General features: G+C 42.8%; 1 protein-coding gene across 1 annotated transcript in view; it reads right to left on the bottom strand.

Moving 5' to 3' along the window:
- The window catches only part of SVOP (SV2 related protein), a 51681-nt gene extending 43223 nt beyond the window's left edge, over nucleotides 1–8458 (bottom strand). The window contains exon 1 of the mRNA XM_037509860.1: nucleotides 8424–8458. Coding sequence (XP_037365757.1) covers nucleotides 8424–8458 — 35 coding nt within the window. The remainder of the gene's footprint in view (nucleotides 1–8423) is intronic.
- Nucleotides 8459–25458: the final 17000 nt, after the last annotated feature.

Here is a 25458-nt window from a genome sequence, read left to right as displayed (position 1 = left end):
GAAAATTTTAAATGTCTTGAGCTCCCACCCTGAAGCCTTCTTCTACAACTCATTGTAAGGAGAGACACAAGCAGGCAATGATTTACCCTATAAATAACAACTAATATGGATTGTTAGGTTGCACTTAACAGCGATTATCTTATTTAATGTTCACTTTCACTATCCCTATGTTGCAGATGAGGACACTCAAGCACAGAGGGGCTAGGAGTTTGTCCAAGGTCACACAGTAGCCAAACTGGCAAAGTCACCTGCCTTCAGAGTCCCCATTCCTAGCCACTCTGCTATATTCCCTTCTGGTGCTGGCATACTCTTAGCAACTTTGCATGAAATAATACAAAACTAGAAATAATCATCAGGAAAGAAATAATTAATGATGGCACATTCATTTAAGGAAATGTTAAAAAAAATCTTTTGAAGTTGATCTGTTGATCTGCATCTACTAGCCAGAGGTGGAAACAATCCAAGTGTTCATTGTGGATGAAAGGATAAACAAAATGTGGTCTGTCCATGCAGCGGAATACTATGCAGCCTTAAAAAGGAAAGCCATTTTGACACATGCTACAACATGGATGGACTTTGAAGACATTATGATAAGTGAAATAAGCCCAGAAAGAAAGAAGAAAGTTTGCTTCTGGGAGGGGGGTTTGAGAAGTTTTAAGGGAAGGTATTCTTTTTTTTTTTGCATTTCTAGTTGGATCTTTCTGCAATGTTTGCAGTTTTTAACATGTGCATTGATAGCTGATCTTGTAGCATCTGCCAAACATGTTATACAGGCTCTCATCTGTGTATGAATGGAGACAACTATAGTTTGCAGCACTGTGGTGAAGATTAGCTGGGTTGATGAACAGGAAAACCATGGGTTTAGAGTAAATATTAGCTTCCCTTCAGCTCAGCTTCACTCAAGCCTGCCTTGAGCACAGAGTACACTGACCTTTGTGAAATGTGACTTTGAGGGAAGTGGCTTAGCTCCCTGCAGTTATAAACCAGGATCTGTTCACATTCCTTCACTGGCCAACCACTAGAAGCCAGGGCACCTTTATTCATTAGAACTTGTTTTAAAACAGATATAAAGAGAGACCTCTGACATCAAATTATGCTCAGAAAGCCAGACTACATTTTGAATCAGTCGGGTTCCTAAAAGTATTTATCAACTACATGAGCCAAAATTTCCCAAGCACAAAAAATGGATATGAAAGAAAAAGAAAATAGCAGTGACATGTGTTAAATATAAGAGGGCTTCGAAGCAGGCTGGCTCACAATTTCTTGGCATTTGTTGTGTATATATAGCTTATAATTTACCAAAATAGCAGGGAACATTTATTTTACATAATTTTGCTATTTAAAGGAGAGAAAAGCTTGAGGGAAATAGCTGTCAACTTAAAGATCTTGTTTGCACCATCATGTAATTTACCTTAGTACCTTCAATTAGAGTCTGAGACTTGACCATGTTATTTTAGATAAGAAAGCTTTTTTCTCACTTCATCTAAGTTTTTAGAACTTTTCTCCCAAGTTCATGAATCTGTTAGACTGAAAGGAAGTTTAAATCTAATGGTGATGTTTGCAAAGTGGTATTTAGTGTCCAGCATGCAGAGGAGACCTGCCATAGCAAAGAAGACAGCCCAGTTCTGGCAAACAGACTGACCTGGGGCCTTCCTGGTGGTGCAGGGGTTAAAGTCTCAGCGCTATCAAGCTATCACCAGCCACTGCAGCATGAGTTGGATCCCTGGGCCAGGGAACTAACAACTCACATGGCCCAGCAGCCAGAGAGCTAACAATTCACATGGCACAACAGACCTCTCCTATCCTGCCCGCTGCTCCCCTCAGCAGTGTATCTCAGTAGATCCACCTGTTCTGCTCCCCACTCTCTCTGGTGATTACTCTCACCCCCTGTCTCCACCTCTGGCTTACATCCTAGTTATCGTATGCATAAGTAAATAAAAATAAATATTAAAAAAAAAACAGGCTGACCTGGATTTGAATCTCCCTGCCCATGCCCTTTGAGTAGCTGTGTGACCGCAGGTAGGTTACTTTACCTCTTTGAGTCTCTGCTTCCTCCCAGGTAGAAAGGAAAGGGGAATTCCTACCTCACCTCACGGGTTGCCATGGAGATTAAAGGAGCTCTTAGAGAGACAGCATCTGACCTTGCAGAGCCTGGCACAGTCATTTAGCATTTCAGTAAGTGTTGATTATGCTCTGAGTGCTAAGATGCAAAGGGAAACTAAAGAAGACACTACCCTTGCCCTCAGGAAGTGGATGCCTTAGTTGGTGAGATGCCAAAATACAAATAAACAAAGAAATCATTATACATATGCAAATGAATGGCACCTGGAAGGGTGCCAAGACAAAGAATAATTGGAGGAAGGCATAGTCAGACCTCCCTGGGGAGGCTGAGGTCAAGAAGACAAGGCGCACCCCATGCAGATGTGGGGCCAACAGTGGAGCAAACACCTAGTGCCAAGACCTAGAGGTAAGACCAAAGGGTGGCACTCAGAGGGACCGGCTAGGCCACGCGGAGCTCTGGCAACCACAGTGAGGACTTTCTGCTATCCTGAGACCAAGGGATGCCAGGGACATGTTTCAGGAGGGATGGAAGGGTGCAAGGCCATCAGGGTTGAGTTTTGGGAGTTCACTCGTGCATATTTTTTCATAAAAGGAGAAATAGACTGAGGAGAGTGTAGCAAAAGATAGGCTTTATTATTATTTAGGCTTGGCAAGATCAGGAGATGACTGTCCTGCTGCTGAAAAGTTAGGCTGCACTCCACTCACAGACCCCAAGGGGAGAGGCTCGCCACACCTCGGGCCATATGGGGGAGCACCAAGGTCAGCAGGAGGCAGAGATGGGGGGGAATGTAGGGAAGAGCTGAGCCTACATTTCCTCTTCCAACTCTCCTGTCCACGAAAAGCACAGGTGAGGCGTAGTAAGCAGGCAGTGATGGGCAGTCTTGAATAATTTCAGGAGGCCCTGGGGCATGGGCACTGTCCCCAGGTGTCTGGTGCCTGGCCTTGGGGTGTGAGGGCAGGTGCAATGTCTCTGGCGTGTTGGTTTGCACATGAAAAGCACTCAGGTCTTTTACTATCTCTAAGGATTGGTTAACCCTGGGCATGGCAGTCCCTCTAGGGTCAGCTAGGCCCCAAAACATCAACATATCAGAATACAGAAAATATGGGCCTCCCTGATGAAGCAGGAGTTAAAGACAGCACTATCAAGCTATTGCCAGCCACTGCAGCACGAGTTCGATCCTTGGCTAGGGAGCTACACACATGGTGCAGCTGACCTCTCCTGTCTTGCGTGCTGCTCCCCTCAGCAGTGTATTTCAGTCAATCTGCCTGTTCTGTTCCCCGCTCTCTCTGGTGAATCCTCTCACCACCACCCCCCACACCTCTGGCCTGTACCCCAGTTCTTGTATGCATAAAATAAATATATATATAAAAATAAATCTTTTTTAAAAAAAGAAATAATAGCGTATAAGGAACATTGAGTTTGGGGTTTAAAAGGATTTGATGACTTAGCCCTCAGAAGTCTGGGCTATTACAAGAATGTCCTACTTTTTGCCCTAAAGGGTAACAACCCCCATCCCTTCTTGGCCAGGAATTCTTATGTGTCTTAGCCACCTACTCTGGTCCTATATCTCCATGCAGAGGTCATCTCATTGGAGGAAACAAAACCCGCTTCTAACTTTTTGAGAACTCAAAAATCAATCCTTCCCAGGGTTACCAGAGACCCAAAGAGTTTACCTGGGACAATTTTTTTTTTTTGTGGGACCCTCACCGGGGGCCGGGGAATAAACCGGCGCTGCAGAGGCTGTGGGCAGCCTCACAGCCCAGCGCTCAACCGCTGCGCCACCAGGGGAGGCCCCACCTGGGACAATTTAAAGTCAGGTAAGCAGTAAGTCAGATGGCATTCTCCCAGCCTCCCTGATTTCATGGAAGGGCATCAGGAAGCAGAAAGACAAAGGTGATGAAACAAGAGCAATCTGAGCTTTCGAGGTGAACTCAGTTGTTAAGCTGCTAAACCTTAATAGTGCAAGGGGACCAGCAAGACGACCACTGAAATCAAACCAGGTGGAAGAGGATGCAGAGAGTGGTGGGAGTCTGGATGCGGTTTCATGTCAGCATTTCCTGATGGATTGAGGTGAAATATAAGAGAAAGACGAGTCGAAGTTGACTTTAAAGTTTTGGGTGCAGATGCAATGGATGGAGTTCCCATAGCCTGAGATGACTGAGGCTGAAGGAGGTGCTGGGTGAGGGAAAGTTCAGAAGCTGAAGCTTGAACACATGCTTTCCCTAGGACATTTGAGTGTTCTAAAAGGAGACCATGACTTCCAGATGCTGTCTGAACAAGTTGGAGGGTAAGGGAAACAAAACCAGAGTGGAGGAAGACAAATAACACTGGCATCACCAGTTGAGCCCTTACTAGAACCCAGACACTGTGCTGAGAGCTTCCCAGTGATGGTGTCCCAGATCCTCGCAACAGCCACCATGCAGACTCTGGCCTGACTTCACAGAGAAGCACCGGGCCTTGCAGAGATGAAGCCTCAGGTCCAAGGTCACTCAAATGGTAAGTGACAGAGTGGAGCTGCAACCCAGCTCGGCTTGACTAAGGACCCACACTTTTTCCACCTGTTACTGATTAAGGCCAGAAGTCAGAGGAAGATTCTTGGAGGTGACAGACTTAAGCTCAGGGTTTGTAAGAAAGGAGAGACAGAGTAAATTGAGCAAACACAGGACGAAGTTCCAATTCTGTGACAAACTACAAGATCTTCCATGGCCTGGTCCCTGTCAATCTTTGTAGCCTTCCCTTGAGTAACTTGTTCATTATGCGCCACTGGCCTGATTTTGATGCACACCAAGCTCTTTTCTACTTCAGGGCTTTTGCCCATGCAGTTGCCTGGAAGTCTTCACAGCCCATCTTTTTTCCTGGATGACTCCGACACATCCCGGGAGGCTCAACTCCAATGTCACTTCATCAAGGAACTCTCTGACCCACCCTCCCCGTCTAGAACTAGTCTCTCTGTGCCATGCACTTGTGCTTCTCAGCACATAAGACAAATCTCATAATTATTTGTGCAATTATGCGTTCAATGTCTGCCTCTTCCACCAGACCGGTGCTGTCCACTAGAACCTTCTGCGTGATGGAACTGTTTTAGACCTGTGCTATCCAAGAAGGTAGCCACTACCCATATGTAACAATTGAGCACTTGAAATGTGATTAGTGCCACTAAGGGAACAATTTTTCAAATTTCACATATTTTATTTATAAAGCTACTTTATATTTTATCTTCTATAAATTATTTCATATTCAAATTACATCATTTAAGGTTACATTGAAATAAACCACATGTGGTGAGCAGCTGCTGTATTGGCCAGTGCAGCTCTACATTGTGAGTTGCTCAAGGTCAAGGATCATGTCCATCTTATTCGACTGGAGACTCCCTTATACCTAGAATATCCCAAGTAAATTGTTGAATGAATGAATGAGCAACCAAAGTAGTCTGCAAACAGTCTTTGAAGAAATTATCCTAGAAAGGAGCGACCCAGAAGTCTGACTTGCCCAAGGTCACATAATAAGGCAGAACGAGATACCAAATCTTCGTATTTCCTGGACATGGTGCTTTGCCTGAGTAGACAGCAGGTGAAAAGCAAAGGCTGCCTGTGGTCTCAAATAACTGTGCTAGAATTATGAGAAGATGCCCCCAAGTTCAAGAGAGGATTGTTTTCCTAGTCACCCTCATCCTCGTTCCTCCCTCCTATGACCCTGTAAACTACTTAGTGGCTTATAATCTATTAACACTTGGCCTCCCATGGGACTGAGCCAGTTCCAACGTCCATTCTTGCCAACCCTCTACAAGGCACTCTTTTTTTTTTTTTTTTTTTTTTTTTTGTTTGTTTTGTTTTTTATTTATTTATTTGTTTGTTTTGTTTATACAAGCACTGGGTACAGTCAGAAGCACGGGAGGGTGAGAGAACTCACCAGAGCCAGAGCGGGGAGCAGAGCAGGCAGAAGGACCGAAGTACACTGCTGAGGGGAGCAGCGGGCGGCAGAAGAGGTCTGCGCGCCATGTGGGACCCTCCTCCAGTGGCCGGGGAGCAGCCGGGGATCGAACCGGCGCCGCAGAGGCCGCGGGCAGCTTCGCAACCCAGCGCTCAACTGCTGCGCCACCGGGGAGGCCCTACAAGGCACTCTTTTTGAAAAACCATATTGCTCTCAGAAAACCTGCTGCCTGCAATCTGTGCATATATACGCAGGGTGTGGTTTAAAAAACATCTAAGTCGTGATTTGTAACCCACTCAGATTCTCATGGCTGTTCCTTTCACTTTACTCTTTTTTATAAATCAAGGTCAACACATTTCAAGGCTAAATTTGACTTCATTCAAATAGAATCTGGGGTTTACAGATTAAAATTGTGGGGAGTCCAGGATAGGGAGCCTATTTAATTTGTATTTATAAATGATTTTTCAGTGTAATCCTAATATTAGCTAGTGTGTGTTGAGTACTTTGTATCGACCGGGACTTTTGCACACATTGTCTCATTTAATCTTTATGTAGTTCTATGAATCTAATATTATTACGATTTCTTGGCCAGAGAAACTGAGTCTCAGAAAGATTTGTCATTTGCTCAAAGTCACACAGACAGGAAGGGCACAGTCAGGATTTGAGCCCAAATTGGTTTTACTCAAGAGTCACTGTTCCTAACCAGTAAACAATTTGGCTCCTCTGATAGAGATTACACATAGTTATGTGTTTAAAATATCAGAGAATAATCAAGAAACTTAACACTAGGGGTTGGAGAGACATCCACTTACATTCTTGTGCTTTTTTTTTTAAACTTTAACCTATGTACATGTTACTACATGTTATATATTAACGAAGCTATTTTTTAAATTGCAATCATATTATTTTTACCATTTTATTAAAGAAGGAATTGTCACAATTACGGCCTGGCTGTATGTTAGTGGTTTAGATATACGTGAATCTTTGAGTAACTTTCAAAGTTCATATATACTCATATTATTTGAAATTTTATCTCAGTAAATCTGCAGTTCCAATAAGGATCTATATTCTCTGAGTCCTGAATTGCATATTTCGCATTCTAAGTTATTTTTTTTCTAAGTTATTTTTTTATTTTGAATAGGATGGTTTTTCAACACACTTATTTTCAATGAAGGTGATATGTTTTCTTTTAGAGATTTATACTCAGATATTTATAGTTTTATGTATTTAAACATTCACCTCTGGATATGATAACTGAGCATCCTTTAGCATTGTGAAATAGTGCTACATTACATAAGCCATGTTACATGTGGACCAATTCATAAAAGTTTAAAAATAAATTTTAATTAAATTTTTAAATGAAAATTCATTTTACATTGATTGAGAAGTAAACATTACAATACCCTTCAGTACACACAGCCTCAGAGAGCTGTATCAGTCACACCAAAAGTCGCTTGGGAGAATTCCTAAGTGGTTGGAGAGGGGATAAAAATGTAATTCAAGGAAATACACTTATACTAACAATAATTTATCCTTGCCAACAAATCCAAATGGTGTCTACTTTTATTAACCAAATGGCGAGTGATTCTAAAAACTGAAACAAAAAAATCCCCAGAAATGTTCCTTTTAATGCCCCATCTCATACTACTGGAATATGCTTAACAAATCACTATTGGCTTGTGGTAGGAGGAATCGATAAGCCCCTCTCTCTAAGGCCCCTGTCCTTTCCACCGCTGGGTTGTATTCTCCCAAGATTTTAGGAGCAAATTTAGTATCCTTTAAAGATCCCCATCCTTTGAGCGGCATAGTCCTCATTTCCCAAGGAGAGCTGTCCACAGCGCGTTTCACTCTAGCTGTTACAAAAACCTTTCATTCAGAAGAAGGCAAGAGGTTTCAGCGACAGTGCCCAGCCCTCTCATTCACACACTTCATAAACAACAGGACTTTGCCCAAGCTTCCCTTCTAGCAAGGAATCTAAGCTTTTAGAAACCAGTTTGCAACATCAGTAGCTTTACCTTCCAAAAGACCTTGCAAAAAATTAGGAATTTCACAGCACAGGAAAAAGGCTGGAAAGCACCGATGTCATCACACAGCCTCATCAATTCAGTTCACATTTCAAAAACAGCAGCGAAGGCTTTCTTAAAACACAGACCTCAAAATCCCTTCAGGATTGAGAGCAATTAAAAAGGAAAACCTAACACCCGTAGCTCCCCCATAAGATTCTGACGGATCTGAAAAAATGGAACTGAGTCAGAGATACAGAAGCTGGGCTGCTGGGGTAGGAAAATGGCTTGTCTCCTCCAGGCCTAAATCTCTCCTCTGAAACGGTCCCCTTTAAATTCAAGAAACCATGCAGAGATGCCCCCCCTGCAGATTTTCCATTTTTTAAAGGAAAGCCTGTCTGCCTCTCATTCGCCCCCAGGATACTCACGGCAGCTGCCTTAGCTGGAATAAGTCCTCCTCCATGTCCGCGCTGCGCCAGGACGAGCCCTTTTCATGGCCCTTACATGGTGCTGGTGGATGACGAGCGCTCGGGGTTTCAGCACCGGGGTGCTGGACAGCTCCCGCACCACGTCCTCCCTTGGGTGGCAGCTGTTCGGGGGAGGGAGCCGTCAGGGACCAGCCCACGAGACAAAGCCACCGCCGCCAGGAGACCGCGGGGAGAGTGGGCGGAGGGAGGAGGTGGAGGGCAGAGCAAGCTGCGCGGGGAGAGGGGGCGGGGAGAGCCCTTCTGGTTAGAGGAATTTACAGGCTCTCTGTGGCTGGTGGTGTTTTACTGAGGTGCCTATAGGGCACGCCGCCTGTGAAATGGCTGTCGAGGTACCAGTAACGTACTCCTTGGTTAACGACGCCTCTCTAAATGTTTATTTGTAGGGATTCATTAATGCTGTTCTCCTTATAACATTCTTGAGACCCAGGCTGCTGTAACAAATATAGAGAAGAAAAAAAAAATTCTATGTATTCCTACATTGTAGTACTGTTGGAGCACTTAGTGTGTGCCAGGCACTGGAACAGGCATGGGCCATTGGACAGAGAATAAGTTGGACATGTCATTGTCATCATGGAGCTGAATATCAAGAGAGATGAATAAAGAAACGTAAACAAAGTATGAGAAGGTTGAAAGCACGCCTTATTGAGCCCTGACTCTGGGGAATCAGAAATGAATAAAACAAAATCCCTGCCTTCAAGACCTAGCCCTCTCTTTCAGTGGTTCTCACACCCCTCTCCCACTGGAATGCCTGCTGCCCTTCAGAATTTAAGCCTCATAAAAGTTTGCTGATGTATCCCTAAGGGCCTAGAACAGAGTCAGGCACAAAGAAGGAGCTCCAAACATATTTGTTGAATGAATGGTTCTAAATTCAGGGTGCGCATAAGAATGAGCTGACTCCACCCCCAGATGAACTTAACCTACAATCTGAAGGTGGGAGCCTGACCTGGGTATTTTTTTTAAAGCTCTCCAGCAGCCAAAAGTGAGAATTTCTGGCCTCATGTGAACAAATGAATTGCAGAGAAATCCATCAGCGGCAGAGAAAAGAGAACCACAAAGATGACCTGTGATGGCAGCAGCAAGAAATGTGAGAATGGTTACAAGGGCACATGGCAGTTAAAGAAGAGGGAACACTTTTTTATTCCCTTCAATTAATTGTTGATGTGTGTGAGAGGAGGGGGTGCAAGAAAACAGACTGGAAACAATCTCATGTCAAGCATACATGGGATTAATAGGCCCTGAATGGATACCCAATGGATTTGTTGAAAATCCAAGGTTGAGTGTGTGCCAGGCACCCAGGAAAGTGCTTCACCAACATTGTCCCTTGCTCTTTGCAATAACCCTATGAGGCAGGTGAGATTATCCCCATGTTACAAAAACGTGGCTCAGAGAGAGGACATATAACATGCAAAGAGTCACTCAGACAGCAAAGAGTTGACCTGGAATTAAAATCCAGCAGTGTTATCTCCAGAGCTCGTACTCTTAAGAGCTAGGTTTTCTTGGAGATACACAAAAGAAAGCAACCCATTGTGGAAATAGTAGGAGTAATTTGAATGATTGAAACATAATCCAATGGGATAACTAGAAACAATGTGAATGTCAAAAAAACCAACTATACAATGATACTAAAACTCCATAATTCATCCAGAAAATATTATTTGAGCAACAACTATGTGCCTGGGACAATGACAGTTTAGTACCAACTTATTCATGGGTATTTCTGACTTTATAATGGGGAGTCAATCACAGCTTGCTCCTCCACACTCGTATCCAGGGAAGTCTGCCCCACCCCTGCAGTGTAAGTACTACACTTGGTATCACATGATTCCTTGGCACAGCTGATTGGCTCAGAAGATGGGCACTAACCTGAAGACATCCAGCCCAAATGCTTGTCAGTAACTGGATGCTGCATAGCTGGGAAAAGGTGGTGGGCATTCTGGATCCTTGTCCAGATGGTACACAAATATCTCTGAAGGCTCTTACTTTACTTGTCCCTCATTTACTTCTCAATACTTCTAGCCAAGTCAGATTTTTCAGACCATTCAAGTTGTCTTGGATAAAAGAAAGTTTGTAGCTGAAACTGGAGCTTTGTGAGACCAGAATCAGCCCCAAGGGTTCTTTTCCAAGCTGCGCCTCTCACTAGTTGGATGGCGCTGAGTAGATTTCCAACTCTCCACAGTCTCCAGAGGAGACTATGCCTGAGTCTCCCCATCAGCAGAACAGGGATACATAACTGCCTACTTGGGGTGTGGCAGTGAGAGAAAAGGATAAAATATAGGTAAAGGAATAAGTATCTAGGCCAAGCGTAAGCAGTGTTAACTGTCATGATTTTCCTCTTCCCCCACTCATACCTTTGGTACTCTCTCAATATATTAGTTGGCCTTTGCAGGGTAGGAAGGGGAAGTGGTATCGGAGAAAACTACATAATCATCAAACTTAGGGAAATCTGCAGAAAAGTACCCAAAATTGAGAAAGCCAAATAAGCAACTTAATTAAAAAGATGGCACCAACTACCAAAAGCAGTAGCTGAAAAGACTGAAGGTGGCAAAAGGGGAGGGGGGAAGAAGTGGGGGGGCAGTGGCTTTTTCCAGTGTATGTATTTTTCCCTACCCTACCAAGTGCCTATCACCTTGGCAAAACCCTGGCCACCATACAATGAGCACCAGCTTTGAAATCTGATAGAGTTGGATCTTGAACTTTCTACCTGTATCAACTAGCCAAGTTATTTACTGGTTTCAGACTCATTTGCTGCATCTGTAAAATGCGACCGTGATACCCAACTGTTGTGAGACTTTAACAAGTAAATAGATACCTCAACCCAAAACACAGCTGAGGTGTGTGGAGGCTTCTTCCCCCCAACATCAAGCAATTCCTGGATACCGGCAAGGTGTCAGAGGACTCAAATCACAAACCTGAGACAGTCTCAGATTCCACAAGTAAAGGAATCACTCTCCCAAGACTGCCCTCTGCTTCGGACTCCAGACCCAAGCCCAGGCTGTTACCCAGGCTTCTTACCAAGTGGCTATAAGCAGAAGTTCTGCCATCTCCCTTAGGTTCTATTAATTTGTTAGAATGGTTCAGAGAACTCAGAAAACCAGTTCACTCCCTAGACTACTGAGTGATCACAAAGGACGTTAAAGGATACAGAGGGGCATCCAGATGGAAGGAGAACTACACAGAACAAGGGGAGGGAAGGGTGTGGAGCTTGCAGGCCCTCTCCAGGCACCGCACTGTCCCGTGGTTCCACCTGCTTCCCAACCTGGAAATCTCCTGAACTCCATCTGCTAGGTGGCTTAAGGGAGCTTCATTACATGGGCACAATCAGTTAAATCATTGGCCATTTATTGCCTGAGTCCTGTTTTCAATCCTTTCGGGGCTGGGTCCCAAAACCTTTAGGAGCTGGGTCCTCTCCTCTCCCTGGAGGTGGGGTGGGCAGGGAAGGGAAGGTGAACCTGAAAGTAGGTTTGTTCTCTTGGCCATCAGCCCACCCCCCTCCCCACCCTTGCCCCCTTAAATGTTTCCAAAAGTCTCCTCATCTACATAATAAAAGACACCTTTCTCTCAACACTTAGGAAATTCCAAGAATTTTGAGACCTGTGAGCCAGGAACTATGGACAAAGATCAAGTATATTTGACAGATATATTTAGGTCTTCTAAATGGCCAATATGATTTTTCCTATAATTCACAATATTGTAACAAGGTAATGGATAGTCCTATGCTTGGTCAATGATTTGTATATATGCTCAACCTCCCATTGTAGGCAATATATTAAATAGAAGGTTTAAAAATAAGTTTTTGAGACAATTTAATAGTTTATTTTATAAAACTAGATTAAAATGTTCTAATGTCTATATCATATTACACAAAGCAATTCATTTAAAAATGTTACTTTTCTCCATTATATTTATGGATCATGTATTTCCAAACTCTAGGCTGACATCTTCAAAAGCAGTGGCTTTGTCATGCCTACATCCATCTTTTTGAGTCATTTAAGTAAGATTTTTCCAGAACATGACATCTTCACTTTTTCTCCACTTGTTTGAGACAAAACACTTTTTAAAAATTGACCACTTTGGGGCCTCCCTGGTGGCATGGGGTGGAGGGGTTTAAGCGCCTCACTATGAGGCAGTTTGCAGCCTCTGCAGCACGAGTTCAATCCCCAGCTGGCAGGGGAGCAACCCACATGGTGCGGCAGACCTCTCCTGGCTTGCCCGCTGCTCCCCTCAGTAGTGTACTTTGCTCAATCTGCCTGTTCTGTTCCCCGTTCTGTCTGCGGTGAATCCTCTCACCATCCACATCTCTGGCCTGTACCCCAGCTCTTGTATACATGGATAAATAAATCTTTAAAAAAAATTGACCGCCTTGGGTTTCTTAAAAAGTTAAACATAGAATTACCCTATAATCTGGTAATTCCACTTCTTGGTATGTGACCCAAAAGGATTGAAAACGGGAACTCAAATACTTATACACCAATATTCATAGTAGCATTATTCATAATAGCATAAAGCTGAGAACAATCCACTTGCCCATTAACAGAATGGATAAATGTACTATATCCATTCAATGGAATATAATTTAGTCGTGAAAGGGAGTAAAATTCTGATAGCTGCCACAACACAAAATATGCTTTGAAACATTAATCTAGGGCCTCCCTGGTGGTGCAAGGGGTTAAGTGTCAGCATTATGAGGCTATCCACAGTTACTGCAGCTCCAGTTTGATACCAGGCAGGGAGCTAACTCATATGGCACAGCAGACCTCTCCTGTCTCACCTGCTGCTCCCCTCAGCAGTGTGTTTCAGTAGATCCACCTGTTCTGCTCTCCACTCTGTCTTTGGTGAATTATTTCACCCTCCCTGCATCTCTGACCTACACCCTAGCTCTTAAATGCATAAACCAATATAATAAATCTTTTTTAAAAAAGAAAGAAAGCATCATGCATGCTAAATAAAATGAACCAAGCACAAAAAGGCAAGTATTGTATGATTCTACTTGTTAGCAGGCAGGCTGAGAGGTACACCAGGACCCTCAAACCTACCTGCTCTAAATGGGTTCACCATCTATCATATAAAGACAAATATACTCTTAGTGAATAAGACTTTCAATAGAAAACCACTTTAACATAATTGGTATGCAGTAAAGAGAAAGAATATAATTAAAATAGTTTCCTAAATACTAGAAGTTACCCATCCCCTCATGGGTAAATGCCCAGCTAAAGAGGTATGGCCCCAGCTGGGTCACTGAGGCCCAAAATCATGCCACAAGTCTAAGGCACCTTCTAGTAGGGAACTCTAGGGAAGGGGCAGAAAGGGCCAGGCATGTCTGGAAGGAAAGGAACAAAATTAAAATACAAGCCAAGATAAAGACTGCCATTGTCAGCCTCCCCACAGGTCTCTTACATACCAATGTGTGTTCCATGTGCCCCAAGTCCTTGGTAACAAGTTCAAGGCTGAGAAGCAAGTGCAGCTTCTTTACCTGTCTCTCTGCTCCATGTGCCTCCTCTAGGTCTTCTCTCTTCTTCCTCTTCCTAAGACCTTTTCCCAGTCTTTTCCAGCTTCTTCTACACTGCTCAGCTACCCCTTGCTTAGGGTTGGGAGGGGACCTGGAACTTCCCCTTTCTATGGACATCACACATTTGCATGAAGCACACAGTACAGGCAAATTCTTCGTCAAATATGTAATCTGTAAATACCGTCTCTCAGTCCGTGCTTTTGTTTTCATTTCCTTAATCTCTTTCAAAGAAAAGGTCTTAATTTTGATGAAGTCACCTTTACCATTTTTTTCTTCTATGAATTATGCTTTTGGTAGCATAGAAAGAAATCTTTCCCAACCCAAGTCACAAAAATTTTTGTAACTTGTTTTCTTTTGTAAATTTTATAGTTTTAGGTTGAAATTTTTGGCCTATGAGTCATCTTACATCAATTTTGGTGTAAGGTATGAGTACCAATTGAAGTTAATATTACTACAAGTATTCAATAATTCCAGTTTCACTTGAAAATCTTTTTTGTTTTTAAAGATTCATTTTGTCCATTTATGCATACAAGAACTGGAGTATAGGCCAGAGGTGCAGGGGGTGTGTGTGAAAGGATTTACCAGAGACAAAGTGGGGAGCAGAACAGGCAGATCTACTGAAATACACTGCTGAGGGGAACAGTGGGCGAGACAGGAGAGGTCTGCTGCGCCATGGGGTCAGCTCCCTGGCCAGGATTGAACTCAGGCCACAATGGCTGGTGATAGCTTGATAGCTCTGAGACTTTAACCCCTGGGCCACCAGGAAGGCCCTCCAATTGAAAATCCTATCCTTTTTCTATTGAGATGCTTTGTACTTGTGACAAAAATCAGTTTGCCGTAAATGTGCACTCTGAAAACCCCAGATCTAAAGTTATCTGGATGGGATTATCAGCCAAGAAAGATTTGGCCCGTATTTGTACCTCTGATCTGGGAAACATCCTGAGCAGCTAGAACTGTTATTACAAAGGCAGTTGCTTCCAGCTAATATCATCCATCTGTCTGGAAAATGGGGGCACATCAAAAGACAGATGGGTTTTATTTCATATGACAACAATGCATCATGATATCCCCCCTTGGATTCTTAAAACAAAAGTTAATATTTTAAAATAGAGGCTGGAATAGAGTAACGAGCTGCCCTTTAACCTGAAAGACTTAATACAAAAAGCTTGCGTTATGTATAAGCATTCTTCAATCAACTGTGGTCTAAATCCTATTTTCATCCAGACAATATTCTACTAGTTAAAAGAATGGCACTTCACTTAAAAAGGAAACCCAAGGATTTAAATGCATAAAGAAATTAATTTTTATTACATTTATTTCTTACATCATTATAGTCCCCACAGTTCTCCTACCACCATATCACCCATGAATAATCACCATATTCCCTTGTGTTCATCCCTCACCTGTTTTGCCTCTCCCCACCCCCTCCTTGGCTGTATGCCTCAGTTCTATGGCCAGCTTGCTAGTTCTGACCATAAAGAAATTTTAAAGGGGGTCTTTTCTCCTTTGGAACTGAAATTGTATAAAAATCCAAAAGAGAAAGATTAATCTTGGGTGGTGGATCTCTGCTCTGCTATCCATGCTGATAGGATGACACCTCCCCCGAGTCATTACCAGGTTCTTGGCATTGTGCTGGCAACTCTTAATTACCCCCTGGTTGCCAGAGAAGCTGGCAGGAAGGGGAGACGTGGTTAATAGGTTAAGCCCTTGTTAAAATATGCAAAGGTGCCCAACTTCCAAGTCCCCTGGTTCTATGTCTTTTACTGCCATGAATTGCAAGATGTCTTCATTGCAACTAGAGAGTCCTGAAGAGGGCAGAGAGAACACCCATGCAGTTGACTCAAAAGACAAACTCTCTTCATCAAACTGTGATCTCTCAGATGATGTGTTTCCGGGGGAATAAACAAGAGGGAGTAGTGAGTCAGCAGCCAGTATTCCTGGCCAGACCTTGGGAAGCGGTTCTCAAGAAGAATCAGTTTAAGGTGTCTGAACAGTCATGGATAAAAGGATGGCCTTCCCGCCACGATATTTGTGTTTTCATTCAAAGTATTTTCCAATTTCCTTGTTCATTTTTCTTTTATCAATTGATGATGAAGAAATGTGTTGAATTTCCATGTATTTATGAATTTCCCAAATTTCCTTCTGTTGATTTCTAATTCCATTTCATTGTGATCAGAGAACATACTTTGTGTGATTTCAATCTTTTAAGAATTATTGAGATTTGTTTTAGGATCTAACATATGGTCTGTTTTGAAGAATGTTCCATGTGCACTTGAGGAGAAAGTGTATTCTGCTGTTGGGTTGAAAGTCCTATAGATGTCTGTTAAATCCAGTTGGTTTACAGTATTGCTCAATTCTTCTGTTTCCTTGCTGATCTTCTGTCTCGTTGTTCTAGCCATGAGTGAGTGGGAGACTGAAGTCTTCAACTTTATTGTCAAATTGTCTATTTCTTCCTTTAATTACACAGTGTATTTTGGGGTCTTCTTGGTATATTTTGGGGTCCTCTTAGGTGCATGTATGCTTACACATATTGCTACATTTTCTTGATGAGTTGACCCTTTTATAATTATAAAATGTCCTTCTCTGTCTTTAATAACTTTTTTTGTCTTAAAGTCTATTTTATCTAATGTTAGGATGGTTGCCCCCAGCTCTCTTAGGTCACAGTTTGCATGGCAAAATGTTTTCCATTTTTTTTTATGTTTTCCATTCTTTTACTTTCAAACTATTTGTGTCTCTGAATCTAAAATGAAGCTCTTGCAGACAGAATGTAGTTGGATTATGTTTTTTTAATCTATTCTGCTAATCTCTGGCTTTTGATAAGAGGTTTTAATCCATTTAAATTTAATATAATCATTGATCATATAGAAATTGCATTGCCATTTTATTGTTTTCAATTTATTTTTTTTATTATTAATTTTTTTCTTACATTGTTGTAGTTTCCATAGCTCTCCTGCCATCATTTCACCTGTAAACTGTTGCCATATTCCCTTGTTTTCAGTATGTTTTATGCTTGTTTAAATTTCATTACTCCTTTCTTTGGTGCTAAATATATATAGTATGCCCTTTTCATTCCCTTGTCATTTTTTTTTAAAGATTTATTTATTCATGCATACAAGAACCAGGGTACAGGCCAGAGATGGAAGGGTGAGAAGATTCACCAGAGACAGAGCAGGGAACAGAACAGGCAGACTGACCGAAATACACTGCTGAGGGGAGCAGCGGGTGACACAGGAGAGGTCTGCGTGCCATGTGGGATTCTTGCCGGCTGGCCGGGATCGAACCTGTGCTGCAGAGGCTGTGGACAGCTTCACAGTGCTGTGCTCAACCGCCTGCGCCACCAAGGGTGGCCCTCCCTTGTCATTTTTTATTATATATTTGTGAGTTATTTTCTTATTCCATTGTGTGTGTGTGTACCACAACTTCTTTATCCATTCATCAGTTGATGAGCACCCAGCCTGTTTACAACTCTTGGCTATTATAGTGTTGCAATAAACATGAGTGTGTGTGTGTGTGTGTGTGTGTGTGTGTATATCTTCGAATTAGTGGTTTTTAAAATTTGGTGGCTAAACACCCAGAAGGAGGATAACTGGATCATATGAAATTTCTATTCTTAATTTTTTGAGGACTCTCCATACTGCTTTTCCTAATGACTGCACCAATTTACAATCTCAGGAACAGTGTAGAAGAGTCCCTTCTCTCCACCTCCTCTCCAACACTTGTTCTTTCTTGTCTTTTGGATAACAGCCATTCTCACAGTGTGAGATGATATCTCAGTGTTGTTTTGATTTGCATTTCTGTAATAATGAGAGATGATGAACATCTTTTTGTGTTCTTATTGGCCATCTGTATGTTTTCTTTGGAAAAGTGTTGATTCAGATCATCTGCTCATTTTTTTAATTGAGTTGTTTCCTTTTTTACTGTTGAGTTTTATGAGTTCCTTGTATACTTTGAATATTAACCCCTTGTTGGACATATGATAGTGAATTCTACCATACCTTCACAGAAGAATTAATATCTATCCTTCTCAAACTCTTCCACATGAAGCCAACATTACCTGATTCTGAAACCAGACAAGGACATTGAGCGTGCAAGTGTGCGCGTGCGCACACCCGCGCACACGCACACACACATGCACACCAAACAAACAAAAAAACTACAGGTCAATATCTCTGATGAACATAGATGCAAAAATCCTCCCAAGGAGTCTGCTCCCAAGTGTAAATAGAGTGACATGTACAAACCTACATTAAAAAAAAAGTTAGTACATTAAAAAAAAAGTGGTGGCACAAGAGATTAAGACGCAGCACTATGAAGCTACTGGCAGCCTGGCCAGGGAGCTGACCCACATGGCACAGCAGACCTCTCCTGTCTTGCCCTCTGCTCCTTTCAGCAGTGTATTTCAATAGATCCACCTGTTCTGCTCCCCACTCTGTCTCTGGTGAATCCTTTCCCCCCAACATACCCCTCTGGCCTACACCCCTGCTCTTGTACACATAAATTGTTAAAAGCAAAACAAAAACAAACAAAAAAAGTTAGTGCAACTTTGTCTTGCTACATTCCTTTTTCCTGAAATATGTAAATGATAATAAAAGTTGTAGGTTTTAAAATGACACAAACTAAAATAGTAAAGGTGATACCTGGATATGGCAACAAATATTAAGGTTGTATTAAATACCCAAATAGCTGACATTTGGGAGAACTTTAGAATCCATGAGAACTAGTAGGGAAGCATGTCAAAATGCATCATGCTGATATATTCTCTTCCATTTGGCCAGGAAACTGCACATTTAAATAGCAACTTGGGGTATTTTAAGGTAGATAATCTAATGTCTATAGTCTGAGGAGCACTGTTCCTACTGTTTTGATTATTTCATGTTGCACAATATGTTACTTCAACTCTTAGCATTTAAAAAAAAATAAATGTATATCATCACACACAATTTCTGTGGACCAGGAATCCAAGAGCAATTTAGCTAGGTGGTTCGGACTCAGGGTCTCGCAGTAAGTTGCTGTCAGATACAGTCAGGGTTGCAGTCTCATCTGAAAGCTTGAATGGGACCAGAGGATCCACTTTCTTTTTTTCTAATTTTTATTTATTTTTGCATAGAATTGGGGTGTAAGCCAGAGACACGACGGAGGGGATCAGAGGATTCACCAGAGACAGAACGGGGAGCAGAACAGGCAGATTTACTGAAATACACTGCTGAGGGGAGCAGCAAGTAAGACAGGAGAGTGCTGCTGTGCTATATGTGGGTTGGCTCCCTGGCTGGATCAAACGCAGGCTGTTGGAGTGATAGCACTGAGACTTAACTCCTATGCCACCAGGGAGGCCCCAAGAGGATCCACTTTCAAGATGGCACACTCACATGGTTGGTAAGTTGGTGATGACTGTTGCCAAGAGGCCTAGATTCTTTGCCAAATGGACTACTCCACAGGGTCACCTGACTACCTCCACACCATGGCACCTGACTTTTCCCAGAATGAATTGTCCAAGAAAAATCAAAGTGGGAACAACATAGTCTTTTATCACCTAGACTTGAAATTCACACACCATCATTCTCACAATCTTTTGGTTACACATGTCAACCTTATTCTATATGGAATGGGCATTAGGATATGAGATGTGTTTGGGGATATCTTGAGGCTGGCTACCACACTTAGCTTCTCTTCCATATCATTCCACACTGTCAAAATCTCAAAAAAGAACTTAGAGACAGAACACAGAGTCTCTGCCAATAAATGGAACTACTTGTTTGATTGATGGCAGAGATTAATTCTGCCTCAATTAACTTCTCTGGGTCTGTTTCCTTATCAGTCAAATGAATTGGCCTGTGATGTCCTCTTTAGTTTAGAGCCTTCTTGATCAGAAAAGGAAACAATTGTGACTTACAAGACTGTGTGATTCCTTAAGATCATATGTTAAGCAATGTGCTAAAGACTTTTGTTTGAACAGAGGAGGACTTTGAAGCCAATGCCATTCTTAAAGTGCAAAAGAAAAGAAACTCGGTCACTGCCTGACAACACATAGATTAAAATCAAATAGGAGGAAGCACGCTCCATTAACCATAACTAAGTTCCTGAAAAGCTGTAAGAGCTTGCTGATTTAAGAAAGTGAATACATGCAAAGTATGAACAGATTAATCATGGAATTTAGGTAACAAACACTGCAATTACTTATTGCAAATTAATTACTTTTAAGAAGGATTTATATTGAAGAGCTGCTAAAGTTGGGCTTATTGTGAGGATCTGAGAGAAGATGAGTTGAAAAGTTGCGTTTTAGGATATCTCTGTCAACTGAAGATCAGCCAGAAAACATGGATCTGAATTACAAAGGTTGTAACAATTTTTTTTAAAGATTTATTTATTTATTTATACAAGCACTGGGTACAGTCAGAAGCATAGGAGGGTGAGAGAATTCACCAGAGCCAGAGCGGGGAGCAGAATAGGCAGAAGGACCGAAGTACACTGCTGAGGGGAGCAGCGGGCGGCAGGAGAGGTCTGCGCGCCATGTGGGACCCTCCTCCGGTGGCCGGGAAGCAGCCAGGGATCGAACTGGCGCTGCAGAGGCTGCGGGCAGCTTCACAACCCAGCGCTCAACGGCTGCGCCACCGGGGAGGCCCCAAAGGTTGTAACAAATTATAACCACTGTATAAAGAAAAACAAATTTATATAGTCTTTTCTTAAAACAGGCTTTTCTTATTTTAAAAGAAATAAATGATCACTGCAGAAATTCAGATAATCTAGAAAAGTACTCAGAAGAAAATAAAAATCACTACTAATCTACCATAAAGAATTACCACTTTGGAAATACGTCTTTACAGTTGTTTTTTTGATGCAGGGATACTCATACTTAGGTATTGTTTTACAAATCTGAGATCATATTTATCCTAATAGGTGGCACGGATTTCGCTTTTTATAAGCTTCTAATGAGCACATTGACCAGAAGGAATGTCAATTTGGATGCCATGTTTCCCAAGTGTTAAATTTTTAATTATTTTTAAATAAATAATGCATGCACACAGTGCAAAATTCACAAAGGACAAAAGAATGCCTTTCCCTGTCCTCAGTCACACAGTCCCCTTACTAGAGGTATGCAGTGTTCCTAGTCTCTTGATGATCTCTCTAGTCATAAACCTTTAATCTTTTATCCTCTCACACAAACCATTACATTCTGTCCCATCAGCCTCTACCTTACTGTTTTCTCTTAATAATACATCTTAGAATCTTCCTTATTGGTACACAAAAAGCTGGTTCATTATTAAGGACATAGTATTCTGTTAAGTAGAGTTACCATAATTTTGCTGGGTATTTATATTGCTTCCAATCTTTCAGTATTGGCAACAGTGCTGAAGTGAATCTGTTTATACACAATTAATACTTAGGTCCCACAGCATGCAGATTTGTAATTTATGAAGAAATTTCAAATTTTCCAAAATGGAAATGGTACCCACCTATTCAGGGATGCCCAAGGGGGCCTGTTTCCTTATATATTCATCATCACTATGTAGGATCATATTTTTTCACTGGAGAAAAATTTTCTCATTGGAGTTTTGATTTGCATGGATCTCATTGCAAAGAAGCTTTTTAACAGGGCGGTCCCCAGGGAAAGAGAAGGTTCAAGGTTCCCTGCCCCATCCAAGGAAGGGTGCAGCTGAGCAAGGAGGAGAAGCTGGAGAGGAAACTGGGAGAAGAGAGGAAGGAGAGGATCAAGGAGACCTGGAAGAGGCACATATTGCAGAGAAACATATTAAGAAGCCGCGCTTGCTTCTCAGCCTTAGACTGATATCACGGACTTTGAGGACATGGAAGGAGACACTTAAAAAGACGTGGGTAATAGACCCGTGGGGAGACTGACAATGGCAGCCTTTATCTTGATTTTGATTTTGAGCCTTTCGTCCGAGACCTGCCTGGCCCCTTCTGCTGCTTTTCTATGGGTTCTCACCAGAGGTGCCTTAGACTTGTGGCAAGCTTTTGGGCCTCAGCTCTCCTGATTCAGGCCAGCCCTGTTTGACTGGGCATTTACCTACAAGGGGATGGGTAACTTTGGGTGTTCTGTGTGAAAACTCTTTAATCTATTCTTTCCTTTCTCATCTCTTTATAGCACACTAATTATATTCAAGTTCTTTTGCATTGAAGGTCTTGAGCACTAGAGTATATTTTGTCCTGATGTGGCCGATGGCAGAATCCATTGAGAGCATACAGGTTTGGGGGTCCTGAGGTGCTCCTCACCCTGCCCTCTAACAGTTTGAGCATCTTTTCAAAAGTTGTAAGAGTCTCTATGCCTTTTTAACAACTACTCCTTTAGTCCTCTGGAATAAACGGAACCATTTAGTTCTCCTTTAGTTCTCTGGAATAAACGGAACCCCAACTAGAGCCAGGGCTAGGTTGCCCCATGTGCCCAGGTGAGCCCTTGAACTGGGAGGAATGTGAACTGAGATGACCAAGGTAGCAGTGATAGCCCCATCCCAATGGGCTCAAGCTGGGGGCAATAATTGTTCAGCTTACAACACAGGCCTCATGACCACCAGAGACCTTAGAACTTGCCCGATAGCCAGCCTGGTCACAAACCCAATGTGTGACCTTGGCCAAGTCATTTCAGTTCCCTGGGCTTCAGTTTCCTCTTCTGTGAAATAGAAAATTTAACACAGCCTACATGATGGGGTTGTTGGGAGGATAATATGGGGCATAGGTCCTTGGCACAGGCTCTGGGTCTAGCCACAAGCAAGTACTTGGCAAGGCAATTGTGAAATCCAGTGAACTGGCCAGGGTTTTATAGGATGTGTGTGTGTGTGCGTGTGTGGGTACATACATATATCCTATAAAATCCTACATATATTATACATAAATTCCTATTGATTCTGTGTAGATATAAAATTTCTTTGTCTCTCTCTCTGTATAATCTATACATGTCTATTTTATTATGAAGAATTGGCTCATGTGACTCTGGAAGCTAGCAAGTCAAAAATGTGCAGGTAGACTAGCAAGCCAGAGATCCAAGAGGTGATGTTACAGTTCCAGAACAAATGTCCTGCTAGCAGAATTTCCTGTGCTTGGAGGAGGTCAGTCTTTTTAATTCAGGTCTCCAACTGACTGGATAAGGCCCACCCACACCAGGGAGAGCAAGCTGCTTTCCTCAAAAGGAATTTCAATTTATGGCCTCCCCAGTGGCGCAGCGGTTGAGCGCTGGGTTGCGAAGCTGCCCGCAGCCTCTGCAGCGCCGGTTTGATCCCCGGCTGCTCCCCGGCCACCAAAGGAGGGTCCCGCATGGCGCGCAGACCTCTCCTGCCGCCTGCTGCTCCCCTCAGCAGTGTACTTTGGTCCTTCTGCCTGCTCTGCTCCCTGCTCTGGCTCTGGCTCTGGCTCTGGTGAATTCTCTCACCCTCCCGCGCTTCTGACTGTACCCAGTGCTTGTATAAATAAATACATAAATACTTTTTTAAAAAAAGGAATTTCAATTTAAATGTTAAATTTTAACAAGTTTGGATAAAATTAAACTTTTACATTTATTTAAACAATTAAATTTATTTAAATGTTAATCTCATCTAAAAATACCCTAAAAGACACATTCAGAATAATGTTTGATTGAGTACCTGGGCACTGTGGCCCAGTTAACTAAATGCATATTTTTAACCATCATGCCCAAGGAAAAAGATGAATTACGTAAATTTAAATGGCCAGTCAGCTATAAGTTTAATATCAATATAAAACTAAGGATTTATTTATTTCAGCCCTGTAACCAGGGTGACCCCCATATGTGGAGACAGTCCTGTTGTTCCAGCTAACAATTATTAGTAACACATCTTTTCACTCCACCAAAGGGTCCAGTTTGAACAATGAAGGTGGGCATTTTTTTTTACCAAGGAAATCCTTCTCACCACTGCTCAACCTTTAGAAATTGAAGAGATTTCTAAACATTTCACCTCACCTTGTTCTGGTCCCGGGGTCAATCCCAGCTTTTATCTGGGAAGGAGGGTGAACCTGTGCCAAGAATACGTTGTTGATTAGGGTCAACAGTGAAGTCAGAGGAAAGATGTGGGAAAATCCACCAGCAACTGAGGACCCAGGAGAGTTCTGAAATGCTGTGTGAGGCAGAGTTTATCATTTTTGAGCCATTTTGTTATTTTTTTGTTTTCATCTCCGAAACAACCACAAAAGGAAAAAAATTCTGCCGGTGCTAGAATCCTCCTGTTTTTATTCTCCCCACCTGGGAACACAAGCAGGCATGTCAGACATGTGAAAGGATCCTCTGGTTTTTCCAGCAGGGACACTCAGGCCCAAAGCCGAGGACAAAGTGATACAGGGAAGCAAGGGGCACTAAACTGGCCACGGACACTGCCCAAATAGTTTACCGGTCACTGTCTGAGTTCTTCACCTGGGCACACAATTGCAAGGCTACTCAGGCCTTGGGCACAGCAACAAAGGGGTTTATTTAACAAACCAGGGGAAAACAAAGAGTTCCTGAGGCCAATAATGGCCTTTACCTCACCTAAAACTGTGTCCAGTGTTTCCCAGTCCTGCACAAAAGCAGTGAAAATGGCATCTTCCCGCCACTGAGGACACAGAGCTCCTCTCCCGAACAATAGGCCACGTGTCTAAGATGGCGTCTTCCTGCCACTGCAGACACGTGGCAGCCAGACTACATTAGGTTCCAACTCATGAAGTCAGCAGCCAACACAACAGGAGATGTTCCATGAGGTGGTGGGATGCCTCACCGCAGCACCAGACAAGTGACACTGCAAACAATAGCAGCTGAACCACCCTACAAGGGGCCACACTTACACATCTCAGCAAGAGCCTGGCTCTGGGTCTCCTGTCTTCTCTGCCAGCCACAACAGCCTTTTAAAAGATCCGCGCGGCGGGGGCCCAAATCCGTGAACCCCAAACGCTACAAACACTGTCCCATCAAGTCTGCTCAGGAGCCCCCTTCTGCAGTCATTTATATCACTTACCAGTAGCTCCACCCACTTTCAGCATTTTCCTTGGGGCTATCTATCTTTACCAGCAACCCCCTCCAAGGGGCACCACCTATAATAGTCTATGGCTTTAGCTACGGGTTGCCACTGGTTACAAAAGGCCCCAAAGAGCTCCCCAAAGTGGAGAGAGAGTTGCCAACCTGGACCAGTTGTTCAGGCTAGTCTTCCCCTCGGGGCTTGAGAGGAGGGTGTTGGGTAAGAGGAAAATTTGAGGAGAGGAGCACCAGATTTCTAGAATGCCCCAGGGAAGAGGGAAGCCTTCTCAGCTCAAACTTCGCATCAACTTCTACAGACTGTTTGTAGGGTAAATGAGTTACAAATCGGGCTTTTCCCCACCCTTTCACCATTATGTGGATGCCCAGGCCAAGAGGCATGGGCTTGGGGCACTTGGACCCAGAAAGCATGGGTATGCACAAGTGTAAATGCTCACACCTGTGCCCAGAGAGACGGCTAAAATGACCTCTCAGAAAACTACTCCCACATGGGAGGACCACTC

Source organism: Talpa occidentalis, unplaced genomic scaffold (assembly GCF_014898055.3).
Source record: "Talpa occidentalis isolate TD23 unplaced genomic scaffold, MPIMG_talOcc4v2.1 talOcc4.14, whole genome shotgun sequence".
NCBI lineage: Eukaryota > Metazoa > Chordata > Mammalia > Eulipotyphla > Talpidae > Talpa > Talpa occidentalis.
This window is presented reverse-complemented; position numbering and strand designations above follow the sequence as displayed.